A 14,125-nucleotide genomic window follows, 5' to 3' on the forward strand; every position below is an offset into this window, starting at 1 on the left:
CACATATCAGCTCTGCTTTAAACAGTCTAAAGCAGGCACGGCACAAGCTGATGGCAAAATGTCAATTGCTTCCCAAGTCTGATTTGTCTAGAAACAACACACTTAATTTGAATGAATTAAAATATCAAAATACTTGAAGTGTGTGCCAACTTGAAGGGGACACCTTCTGTTTTCCTGCTTTGCTCTGCTCAGAAAGTCAAAAACAAACCAATCAACATGAAGGACACTGAAAGCCTGATGTATATTTCTCTGAAACTTGTACAGTTTGAAATATGGCAAAATTGTATATCACTATGTGACAACCAAACATCGGTGCTGGAGAATTTATTTATTTAGAAACAGCTATAATGTCAGAGCAGCTCTAGTTTTTTGATAGCCCAAGGCTATTTTTGTCAATGAAAGCAAAAAATTTTTATACACAATTATCCTCCTATTCAGTGCAGTGAGTTGGCAGCTGGATGACTTGCTGGCAGATGATTTAATGCAATCAACTCGACACTTGAGCACAATAACGCCTGTCCTTTTAGTCTTCCCCTCATATCACATTCACATGAAGTTCTAATCAAATCAAATAAAAGCTGTTTCACATGTAATTCTGCCTCTTCTACCCACCCACTCATACTATGACAGAGTTTGCATGCTAAGAGTTACTTCTAAATGAAACTTTTTTTATTTTTTATTTCTTTAGGAAATGTTATTGTCCTCTCTGGTACCACGATATAGTTAAAAAAGGAACTAAAAAGAGGTCTGCACACAAACCCATAAAAATGTTAAGTGACACTAATTTGGTCAAACCAATTCACTGAATTTAATGAAATACAATTTCTGCTGGGACAATATTCACACCAGTTGGTCTGTGTGTCAGTGGGAAGGAGCATTAACATATTCCTGCGTATCATGAACACATCCAACACAGTTTGCTTCGCCCAAAATTCTGGAGGGAGAGGGGGAAAAAAAAGAAGAAGCTGTGATTTAACTGAACAGAATCACATATGCAAAGCAGTTAGCGATTCCAGCGGAAATGGGGCTGTATATTCAGTCGTATTGTGACACACGCCTTTTTCTGTCTACATAATTTTATTTTAGCGGGTAACTCATCTTTAAAAAGGGATGACTGCTCCTTGGTGGCTTTTACAATGTGTGTTCAGCTGGAAGAGACTGATGCTGGGCTGGCAGTAGGCTTATCAAAAACAAGTTGAGGCAACCCTCCAGGAGGCAAGATGGAGAGAAGGATAAAATCTATGCTTCTGCTCAACTAACCATCAAACCTAATTACCTGTGGACAGGACTTATGGGCCACATGTTGGGTTCAAAGTTTCCTGATCAGGAAGTGACTTGGAAGAGGCCTTGGTGTGTGTGTGTGTGTGTGTGTGTGTGTGTGTGTGTGTGTGTGTGTGTGTGTGTGTGTGTGCGTGTGTGGGGAAAAGAGAGGGAGCGAGGCTGGTCAATGTGTCCGTGACCAAAAGATTAAGCTGAAAGACAAGACTCGGTGCCAGATCTTGGCTCTATGCCATTAGTTCAATCAAGCAGACTTATTTAGCTTTTAGACAATTCGACCAGAACCCTGAGATACCACTTCAGAAAATAAGCTAAAGATTATTCATAGCATGGCAGCTAAGATAGGGATCTGTCACTCTCGAGCATCGTATGCACGTCCGCTTGCTCAATACATTATTCATTTCTAAGGGGGTAAGCACACTGTTTAGGAAACACACAGACACAAACACAAAAAGGTGTAGAAATAACAGTAAATCAAACATAGAGGTCAGCAGAGCCAAGGAAAATGGATGAAAGCATAATGACTGCCATGTAGACACATAGACCTGGACACTTGTGTGGTGCTACCAGCATTTATGAAAAGGCTGCCTTAGAAATCCGCCAAAAATAAAACAAAACTACAACATGCGTCACTGTTAGTCCAACCTTACTGTGACCCCATAACCCAAACTAAGTGCTTTTTAACAACTAGAAAAATGTCTCAAGTAATTACTGATCACCTAAATGCACCACCGAGAATCACTGACAAGTGCTGCTGACAATATATTACATTTACCTTTGCACTCATCTTTACGAGTTCTGCATGATTTTATATTCTGCCAGCTTCTTGTATGTGTCCACATCTATACATTTTTTAAATGGAAAATGCAAAACAAGAAAGATGCTTTTAACCGTTTATGACATGATATACCTTATCTTAATCTCCATCATTATCTGTGTCTTTCCCCATCTCTCAGTATCACAGAAATACATACAGTGGTTATTTACACAAAACTGGCTTAACAGCTCCACCATCTACCACTGATTAAAACTGATCTGCTGGTACAAGGTGTGACAGAAAGAAAAATCCACTGCTCTGTAAATTTCTTATTTTCATGTGCATCTCTCTTGTGGGGGATTGAGAGTCGAAAGAAATATAGGACCAGGATTCTCGTTATTTCATGGTGATTTTCTTTTCTGGCCAGCGGTGTTTACCTTTCATACTGTAGGTGAGACCCTTGGTAAAGATGCAAAAGACTAAAAGTTAGCTCCAGTTTGGGGTTTTTGACATTTCAGATGAGGACTCTTATCCACATTCTGAAGACCACTGATCCCAATTTTGACACCACTGGACAGAGTCAGGCTAGCTGTTTCCCCCCCTGTTTATAGCCTTCCTGCTAATCTAATCTAAGCTTGTGGCTGGAGCCTTATATTGAATGGATAGACATCAATCTTCTTATCTAGCTCCCCACTAGAAAGCAGATGAGCGTGTTTCCCAAAATGCTGAATGATTTCTTCAAGGAGATTTTAGTTCACCTTAAAAGCAGCAGACAAGTGACTGTCAAATCTCTGTTTAATCACTTTCCCCCTGCACCAGGTAGATCCATGAAAGCGATGGTGGACGTTGCTGACTTTCACAGTTGCCTCAAGAAAGAATGAGCTTTTGTTAATGTCAGAGGGGGATATATACTGACTTCAATCATCACAAAAAGGCTTTAGAAATAAACAGCAAGCTAGCTATTACTTTACCTGTACGTTGCCCATTCAAGACATGCTGGTGGCTGTTTAAACAGCTGATAATTACAGCAGGAAAGAAAACTCCAGCCCAATGTACTGCTATCCAGTGTGGCAGCAAATCTTGATATTTGTTATTTTAAAAGTGTGTTCTGCCTGATTCAAACACTAAGAAATTGCAAACTGTATCTAATTCTTCTGCTTGCTTAGAAATTTCATATCTAAAATCCATTTCATGCAGGTTTTGCACCAGTAGCTCAATTTCAATTCTAAAAGGACATTGCATGTATTACCGACACAAATTATGTGACCTCATAATCTGATACAGACTAAAAAATAAAGTAAAATAAATAAAATGTTTAAATTTATGAAATTTAATCCTAGGCATCAACGTTTTAGCCACTGTTAATCTCTCTGGCTTTTTCTAGCCATTGGTTAGCTCTAACTATTCAAACATATGACATATAACAATGTCAGGCACATAATCAGGGGTCCGTTTATATTTGAGTGAATTTCTTTGCAATGCTTGAATGTGTGTGTATCTTTCTTAGTGTAACATGTAGTAGATGAGTCATTTCACATCAAGTGTGCTGCTGCTATAAATGAACAAATTAAATGTTCTTAAAATGCATCACACAAAATTTACAGATTTTTCAGTAGTTACAGTTTAACTTACAATAAGTTTATGCATATAGATAAAATCTAAAGGGGACCTGTTATGCTCTTTCCGAGCCCTGTATTTTTTCTTTAACTCTACTAGTGCCTCTTTGCCTTTGACTGTGCAGAATAATAATTGTCTGAAGCTGAATTTTTGTGATTTTTTTTTTTCACTTAATATGAGCATCCACCATTATAGGAGTACATTTAACAGTAAAGTACAGTATATATCTTTTGAAATAGTTTGTGTCCCTGAATTGTCTATCCTCCCCTGTTTCTTACTGAAATTCTTCTGAATACGTCCCCTTGTTGGTCCTCTAGTCACATGACTTGCTTTAAGTTGTATATTTATTTTGGGGGAAAGCATCTGTATGTCACTCTTTCATCACCTTTTTTTCAATGTTTCACAGAAAGGTTAGAGCAGGGGTGTAAAACATAAGGCCCAGGGGCCAGAATTGTGCCGCCACAGACTCCAATCTAGCCCACTGGATGGCTTCGTAAAATGTAATGGATAGGATAAATTATGAATGTCTAACTGTATTTTCATAAGGGTTACAGCTTTTCACTACTCATAAAGACCTCCCCTATTGCCATTCATACTCCTGTCTTCCTTCTCTCACCCCAACCAGTCACGGCAGATGGCCGTCCCTTCCTGAGCCTGGTTATGCCAGAGGTTTCTTCCTGTGAAAAGGGAGTTTTTCCTTCCCGCTGTTGCCAAAGTGCTTGCTCATAGGGAGTCATATGATTGTTGGGTTTTTCTCTCTATGTATTATTGTCTACCTTACAAGTGCCTTGAGGCGACTGTTGTTGTGATTTGGTGCTGTATAAATAAAAATTGAATGAAAATACACTAAAACATGAACAATGAAATGACAAAGAGGTCCCATTTTTCACCTTCCACTTTGCATTTCTGTCCGGTCTGGCACTGAGCTAACAGAAATCTCTCTATAATTTTATATTTATTTCTTACAATTGAAACCCAAAGAGTCTGGCAGACCTCTTTTATTAACTACACTGGCATTTCTTTATTATGTAAACCAAAAAAGAACAAAACTGAAATGTATTGTTGAAATTGCACTTGTTTTTCTTATATTAAAATGTATAAGCGTTTAAATGTGTAGTTAAAATGATTTACTCTGACAGAAAAGGAAATTGCACTGGTTCAGCTCACTCAAGGGCCGTATGTGACCCACCACGTAAAATTTCGAGTTTGACATTTCTGTGTTAGAGCATAACATGTTCAGCTTGTTAGCTTTACAGTATGAACTCACACATTTTGAAATTTTGTTTATATGCCTAATACACATTTCCAAAATGCTTCTTCAACAGGAATGATGGTTATTAACAGATTAACAGCCTGACAACTAATGAATGCCTTGCCACACTGATTTGCTTATTCACCGTAGTGTGTTAAAAACATGGGTAAACTAGCACAGAACTGTGAGATATATTCACATATCTCAGAGGATAAGTCTTAGTGCCTTTTGTGATACACCGACCATTTGTGTAGAAACATGAGGCAATAATGGTTATGCTAACAACATGTTAACATTGTCATTTTTTAACAAAACATATTCACTACAGAAAATGAACAAACTCTCAAAAATATATGAGAACAAAGAATACAACAGAATCAGAGAAGAGCTGCATAAGAGAAAGCACGTTAGAAAGAAAATGACAACCTCTGCAATTAGATCTTTTGCTGAAACTACAGTTTTCATAGCAATTACTCTCTTTTGTTTGGCCTACTTACTCTGCTTCAACTAAATATTTTTCCAATCAGTCTTGTCACTACCAATGTAGCTTCAAAATGAAACCTAACAAGAAATTTCTAATAACTTCATTTAATGGTTCACATTTCTCCTTAAGTCTACATAATCTAACACTTTTAGAAGAACTGAGGATACTCAGGCACACATACACATGCAGGAATGAGCTGTAAGTGTTTTAGCTAAGTGAAACCTTTGAGACTTACTTAGCCCTTCACATCAAACCACAGCACATTGTGTACATTTTCATGTAAGAACATTTATCTGGTGATTTCAAGAAGGCAGTGTGTAGGAGGCACTCATAACATGAGCTGGAGCTGCCTGTGGACCTGGTCACACACAGCAGTAGGTGGCTAAAGAAGGAAAAGCAAAGGGCCACTTGAAGTCAACACTTATGCTGAATTCACATACTATATGAAAGACATATATACTGTCAGTGTTGTGGAAAGTAAGTTATAGCCAACTCTCACCGCAATGCAGTATTCTTTCCTCACTTTTGTCTCGTCTTAATTTTCAAAGCATATCACAGAAATATTATTGAACATGATTTTGAAGCTCTTGTTCTTTTACTACTGTTCTCTACATAAGTGTGTGGACCCAATGCTAAAGATGGCTGTTTTATTCTGTTTGTCATATACTTGTAAAATGTTAATGGCTGTTTAGGCAGTGGCTGATTTGAGATAAATCCGTGCAGAGGACAGCACGAATGATCTGTACAGCTCTGTGTATCACTTTATATATTGGTAAGAAATGTGCATTGTCATCATTTGAGCTGTACTGTGTCAACAGCTTGTTTCGCAGGTGTTGCTGAGTCATGCTCTATGAAAAATGTCAGATGAGGGCGAATTTTTTTAAAAGGGATTTAAACGCAGTCTATCCATCTACCTATCTATCTATAGAAAACACACACATAGCATATACCAAAGCATATTTCATAGGCATCTGGGAAATAAAGCTCTTTTTTGAGTCTCAGAAGTGCTCTCCCACATAAGATTCCCTAAGGACTAGACCACAGTTTGCAAAGCCGAGGTGTCCACCTCCACACCAGTCTGATGGTGAGACCGCTGCAAATTACTCATGACACTTCCTCTGATGACATTTTTAAAACCGCTTCCTCTGGTGAATGGCATCTCTGCCCCCTCCCAACCATCTATCCACCACCACCATCAACACTCCACCCCAACACACACATTAATTCCCCGGTCTACTCGTGTCACAAGAGAGATTGCTGCCTCCTGCCTTCACCTGATTGACCCCCTTTGAGCAGGTGCTGGATCTGATCCAATCACAGTCAATCTTTTTTTAAACATTTCATTCTTTAAGCAGAACAGGGGCTCAAAATTCCATCATTCAATGACCTGATCAGTCGCCGATAACACAATCAAGCCAATCCCAGCTTATCCCCGGGGGAGCCATTTCAGGAGGGACAGCTGGGAGATGAGGCTACAGACCTACAGAAAGGTGTCAATCTCCCTTGATCCACAGCTCTTTTTCGTGAGCCGCCTATACTGCACAGCATCTAGTTGTTAAAGACCACTTGATATTGTGCTATTACTTAGTGCTCTAAATTCTATTTAATCCTCTGTTAAAGGTCTGCAGCAATCTGCAGTAAAGACATATACATTAACACATGCACACGTTCACTCTCTTACACAAAGACATACACTCGAGAAACGCTCTCAGACCTGCAATAGATCTCAATTTTTTTACGGCCATTTAAAAGCTACTCTATTGAAAATGTTGCTGGGCCACTGGGCAAATAAAGGTCGAGGGGGATATGAAATAGTTTGTCTTACGGGCCCCTTCCCCCCGTGTGTCCCTGCAGCACCACGGCCATATCCACATTCATAGCCAATTCATTTATATTGCACTGCCCTTCTCATTGCTAGTCTCAGTCACTAACTACAAGTGACTGCAATGAGATTGAAGCTTCTGGCTAAATCTCCATTGCAAGGCACAAGCTCCATCATTGCTGCTCTGATCACTCCTTATAATCACTGGAACCAGACTATATCCTCGGCTGATTGGGGGAGTCGCCGCAGAGAGGAAACAATCACAGAATGTCAGCAGATGATGGACACTGAGACGATGGAGTAGTGGTGGTCACTGTGAGCTACCATGTAAATGGCATGCAAATGTGCACCTGCACCAGCCGAGGAAGTGGAATGAAGAACTGTGGCCTTTTGATTAGGTTCCTTTCCCTCGCATGAAGTGTACTTTTCTGCAATGATCATCCATGTCTGCCATTTCAGCCAATGAACATGTTGAACATGTGAACAAGCCCAAAGTGCAATTAATGTGCGTGCTAACGGTTTCTATTTTAAGCTCAGTGGATGGGTTGTTGAAAGAGCCTAAGTGCCATTGTAGGTTAAATTTAATCTGAAATCAAACAGATAAGACAGGAGTGATGAGATCAATTATTATTTGTGATTTGCAATCTCTGAGCACTGATTGAAATGGGCTCTGCGAGGATGGCATGCCACAGTACTCTATATTCTATAATGATCATTGTCATCAGGGCTGCTTTTTCCCTCGGAATACCTGAAAACCTTGAACGTCTTTAAGGACCCTGGGCAGGTATGCAAAATTAATTCATACGGTCTTTACAGGCGGTCACAGAGTTATTTTTTTGCCATTTACAAAATCTAAGGGCATGCAAAATGTCAGCCGTGGTATTAGATTACCAGAGCCACAGAACAAATTTCATGCACTAACCAAGGAATCTTTGCCCGATGCCTGCATTTTAATTCTGCCTCTCATCTGCTTCCTTTCAGTGAAAGTATAAGAGAAGTATGCAGTTCCCTAGCCAAGGGTGAAACAGCACATAGCAGCTCTCGGTTGGGAGAAGGCACTCTGACAGTGATCTTTCCATCAGTTCACTCATCCTTCCAGTGTCCTCCAACACAAGCCATCACTCTAGCAGTCACGTCTCTCATCTGCCATTTGTTTCTTCTTTTTCTTCACTGTAAGACCACTGCTGTATTTTATAACTCAGTGATAAACTATGTGTCTACCTTTATTGCTCCTGAGCCCAGTGGCACTGAATTGGTTAAGCTCCTCCTTCTCCTGCTGCCACTGAGCTCCACCTCCAGGATCTGGCTCTAGACCAGTGGAGCAAGAGACCTAGGACCGCTTAGACATAAAGAGACGATTGTGGCAGCCCAGTGACATGGAAGCAAGTAGTTCTGATGAAACTAACCGTCAGCTTCAGGTCTGCAGGAACTAAGTCAGTGAGCTGTAGTTGTTTCAGCTCAGCCAAATAAAGGCACTATGAGACGCATTCAAAGCCGATTACAATAAACCAATGAGGAAGCATTATCCAACACAGCTAACTAGGACTTTAACTGCAGGGAGAGCTCATTTGAGGCCAGGGCAGGCCTCTGGTTGCAGACCACATGCAAATTTCTAAGGTGTCAACAAACCTACTCCCATCTTTGATTAAAGATGGGAGTAGGTACTACTTAAGCGACATTTTGGTGACATCGGCATACTATTAGAGTTTAGAAAATGATAATGACATACTTGCTTAAGTCCAAAACTAAATTTTGCCTAATATGAAAACTTTATTATTTCAGTGCTTTTGAATCTAGACAGCAACCCAACAGATATAGGTTAAAGGAAAACTTTACCAATTTATGCTCACAAATTTCATTTAGTTAAGTACTTAACTAAATATATGGTGTTTGAGCATGTCACACGATGGGCTTTGTGAAGCTACTGCCTATCAACAACCATTTGCATTGTCACAACACATTTATTTATCTTGATGATCTTGCTGGCAGAAAACAGGCAAACCTGATCTGCTGGCTTCTTTGAGGGCTCACATTAAAGCTAGTGTAGAGACCGAGATGTTGCTCATGCGGTCTAAATTGCAGTGGAGAACATTAGCTTGACAGGTGGTGCTGTACAGTGATTAGGACTGAGGCTTTAATGAATTTCCAATCATCAAATTAACTTCTTGCAGTAATCTTATTAATGATAGATCCAACAACACAGCATTCGGTGGGAAATAGCTCAAACTTTGGTCGCTGTGACACCACTGTGCAGGGCAGAAACAAAAGCAGTCTGCAGGGGGTGTATCTGCTTGTTGTGCAAACTACAGACAAAAGCAAAGGCAGCTTTGACGAGTTAAATGAATTAAGAATGCTTACAAGTGACTGTGCATATTGCAAACCTAGCAATATGAGATTTAAAAAAATGGGAAAAATGTCAACAAGCAAGGTCTAAATATGAGGGGAAATAACCAAAAATGCTATATGTGAAGGCTAACAGTCTTTTCTTAAAGTCTGCACAGTAGCACATAGTAGCACAAACAGCACAATGATTAATTTGACTTTATTGCAAGACAGAAATAGCAGCAGCAGCCTCCAGTTAAGAGTCCTTGAATATAAAGGGAGGCCAGGCAGTACTGATAAGATTGTCTCATCTGGCTTGCAGGGCTAAAGTGCAGTGTGCAGCCTGGGAAAAAAGAAAAAAAATGGAAGGCAGGATGTGGCTACTATTAGGCAGGTAATGGGATCCATCTGAGATGCATTAGAATCAGTCAAACACAACCACACTTCAGTTCCATTCAAATGACTGTCACAATCACTTCAAATGCACACCTCCAGCATGTACTGTAGGTGACAAAAAAGTGTCTCTGGCTGTGGAGCAGCTCCTCTGAAGTTGTGCCAGGCTCAGGCACTTTCCTAATAGTGACGGCTGGGAGAGTGGCAGTGAGACTGATGTGCATGAGAGCTGTCAGCCTCTGCCCATAACAAATGCCACATCTCCACCGTGACAGAATGGAGACAGAAGGGAGGGACTGAGGTGGGAGGGAGAGGAGGTGTGCAGGTTACAGACAAAACCTGTGACCCAATTGTGGCCACACCAGCTGTTTCTCCTTCACTGCCTCCCAACCACCGCCATCTCTGCAGACCACATCCTGCTAATTGGCGACATAGCACACACATACACGCGCATATACAAATACATATATATATATATATATATATATAGACAGAGGAGTTGCTAAATAGTATCAGTGAAATGGCCTGTTCCCAGTGAGAAAGAACATTCGCTGGTGCCTTAAGCTGTAGTTCTCTGATGATTGATAAGTGTTTCAAAACAGACTTCCCAGAAATATAAATGACTAGCTGCCCTGCCACCATGCTGGCTAATGTCCCCCTTGACATGCACATAGGCTGACAGACAGAAAGACGGACTGATGGCTGACTGACAGACTGACACACATACTGCCACCAAGATTCTATGAAGGGGAAACTGAATTAATTGGTTTTTCCTTCTGTGGATAAGTCTTCAGAGTGGTGTGTATGTGGCGATAATGGTAGGTTGCACTGACAGGCAGGTTATTTAATAAATCCTGGGATGTGTAAGGCTGAAAGAAAGGACACACACAAAACAGAGAGAACCACTTTCTTTTTTTTGCTCTGTATCTTGTCTGCCATAGCCCCAAGTATCAACCTCTGATGTTCTTTTTTTGTGCCGAACACACTCAAACACGCTCATACGCACACATATGTACGTGCACACGTATACGCACAAGCACCCCTAATCACGCACCCACATAAATACACTTAATCGCTGACACACTCACGCATGGCAAGAGAAGTACTGCTAACACATCCAAGCATGCACAAGTAGGCTATAAAAGCACACACAGAAACATGCACAAGATCTCGCTCAATCAGTCTGATTTGTTTGTTTCCTCCTAAGCATTTGAGGATTCCTCAAGGAGGGAAAAAACTTTGTATAATCAAGTCAATTATGTCATTCAATCAAGTCGAAAATCATTTCGAGCCCTTTCTCACATCCATTGATTGCAAAGTCGTGCTGAATATTTGCTTGCTGCGTTCTATTGTGCAAATAAGCCATCTTTATTTGAAATGGCAGGCCAGGCCACGGTGAGGTCTTCGATGCCACTTCCAACCGAAAAAAAGGGAGCAAAACAAAGTCCTTCACCTTGCTCGCTGTCAGTCAAGAAACTAACAGTGGGCTTCATAGGGGAGAGCTGGTTGCATATTGTCTCTGAACAAGAAGAAAAAATGCAGTTTCTATTAATTTCTAAGGGCTCTTTTGTCTCCTTCAGTACCGCGGTACATTATCTGCCCATGAAAAATCCATCCTCACTAAAATTGTTTAAACTCAAGGTCAAGTGCTGATGTTACAGGGACTGTATCAGCTGAAGGTGACCTTGACTGATGTGGATTATGACATGAGGGAAATGGATCTCTGCTCAGTGTGGGGAAATTATCTGTGAAATGCTGCCACTGTATCAAAGACTGTTTGTGTGTGTGTGTGTGTGTGTGTGTGTGTGTGTGTGTGTGTGTGTGTGTGCGCACGCACGTGTTTTAGAGTCACCGTGTGAGAGCGCTATATATACGTCCTTGTATAGATGGGTGTGCATATATGTCTCACTCATGGGTGGGGGGATTTGCGTGTGAGAACAGCATGCAGCAGCAGCATAAAGGAACAGACAGCTAAATACAATGCTGTGTCAGTGCCGTCACAATAGCCCGTTGAAACTTTATTTCCAATCCTGAGTTGTATTTGATTCTTATGTTATGCTATCACAGATAAAAAGAAAACATTATTTGTTTTTGTTTGGAGGAGTTTTTTTCCTCTTTGTAGGGTGGTTTGGTCATGGCAGCTGGTTGTCACTGCTTGTTTGCTCTGTAAGTAAAATACATGTTGCTGACCAGCCATGGTGCACTGCGTGAAGCTACTATATCTTCAGATGTTTGCCTGTCGAAACACATATTCATTTGTTCTACTGTAAAGATAAAGGGAAAAACCTGCCCTGCTGATTCCTCTTAAGGCTCAATGTTTGAGATAGCTATAAAGACTGAGATGCTGGTCAAGAGGTCAAAGTTACACCGGAATTAATCCAACATTTAATAGGAATTGAGAAGCGCTAAAGTGTGGGCTATTGTGACAACACCGCGCGCAGTGACAAGAAAAAACAAGTCTTACCTTCCCAAACTGTTCAAAATACTGCTTCACGTCTTCCACTACTGTATTGGCTGACAAGCCACCCACAAATATTTTCTTTGTTCTTGTGACCATCTGGAAGGAAAAAGGGCGACAGGAGATGATTAGTGACAAAGCTTCAAATGCTTTGTGCAACACCTTTAATGAGACTTCATACACAGTAAGTGAGCAGCACCTGGGTTGGAGGATGTAACAGGGCAAAGACAGTGTGATGCTAAAGCTATACATGCATTCACACAACGAAGATTAAAAAAACAGTAGCACCAGTAAGATCACAAACACTTGAGCTCTTAGAAGGAAAAACAAAAATATTTTAGTCATGCACCTTTTCTGCACAATAGCTTTTCGGATGGACGTGCAAATCAAATCAGATTGTGAGAGAATTTAAAATTTCATCCATTTTGTCCTTAAAAGTTTCTCTTTATCTTTCCAAACATAAAAAAAACCTCAACACAAATAATTCATGGACTTTTAAAAAAAAGAAAGAAAAACAATTAATGAGAGCTAGGAGATGGAATCAGAGTGCATTAAAGCCTCATTTAGCTTCAAACAGCGAGAATATTAAGGATTATTACCCACAGTATCAAAAAGGGCACAAACATCTGCTGCCGACTACATGCTAAATTTAGGAGGACAATTTAACAGGGAAACACAGCAACAATTCAACATCGGCGTGAGTGTAAAATCTTTTTCTTTTTTTTTTCACGCACACAAGGTTGCACCAATTAAAAATTAGCTGGTAAACTAAATGAAGTGATATTTATGTAGCAATATTTCTCAACACACCAAGTGTTTTCATAAACTCACAACCCCTTAACATCTAACAAATTAAACCGTATTAAAGGGTCTGTGTTATTCATATTTTTTTTTTTTAAGTGCAGGATATGATGTTATTATGATTAATGCTTTGGCCTCATCTGACTCTGCAATGAGAGGCTGCCTCTAACACTGTGGGGAGAAGGACTTTCACCTTAGACTGTTTCAGTGGTGATCACATTGCAGCTTATTATCTGATCCAGTCCTCGCTAGTGGCTCTACCTTTTAATGGTACAAAGAGGACGCTAAACTTATTTTTATTATGATCATGAAAATTCGCAATTATGCTGGTCATGGCATCAGTGAGGTCAATTAATCATCAACTTTGGAAACATCACTTGTTTATCTATCTATTGCCAAATGCGATGGCACAATGTTGATCGAGCTCTATGGCCCACCGCTGAGAGTAATGCAATATTTATCAATGCACGGTATTATCACCCATGTCTGTGGTGACTTTCCCGGAAGAAAAAAGAAAAAAAAGAAGCTGTATTTAGTTGCTGCTAATGCAATCAGAACATTTCCTTCTGCTGCAGCTTCACATTAAAAGCATCTACAGTAAGTGGCGAAACACAAATGGCCTTTTTTTATGAAGTAGTCACCGCAAATGTAGTGTCTATCAGTGAGCGTTGCACTAAAGGCTATCATTCATCAAATATGCATCGACAAAACAAGACAGTGGTCATTTTCAGCATCTTCCCGCAGTTTGAAAAACGGCAGGGACTAATGGAACAAAGAAGGAGCAGCTACAGTGAGCTGCAGGCACCAGGCTGCACATCTTCAACTGCTGACAGAGATAAGCCACATTCCCTTTCGCTGTGCCCTACTATGTCCACAGTTATGCTATGTGAGACATAGTTTATAGGAAAAAATAAATGTGTTGCTTGACTTGAAATTACACG

At 40.3% G+C, this 14,125-nt stretch overlaps 1 protein-coding gene across 1 annotated transcript in view; it reads right to left on the bottom strand.

Moving 5' to 3' along the window:
- Positions 1 to 14,125, bottom strand: part of msi2b (musashi RNA-binding protein 2b) — a 258,025-nt gene that overhangs the window by 164,118 nt on the left and 79,782 nt on the right. Inside the window, 1 exon segment of the mRNA XM_019363878.2 lies at positions 12,390 to 12,482. Coding sequence (XP_019219423.1) covers positions 12,390 to 12,482 — 93 coding nt within the window.

This window comes from Oreochromis niloticus, linkage group LG10, assembly GCF_001858045.2.
Source record: "Oreochromis niloticus isolate F11D_XX linkage group LG10, O_niloticus_UMD_NMBU, whole genome shotgun sequence".
Lineage (NCBI taxonomy): Eukaryota > Metazoa > Chordata > Actinopteri > Cichliformes > Cichlidae > Oreochromis > Oreochromis niloticus.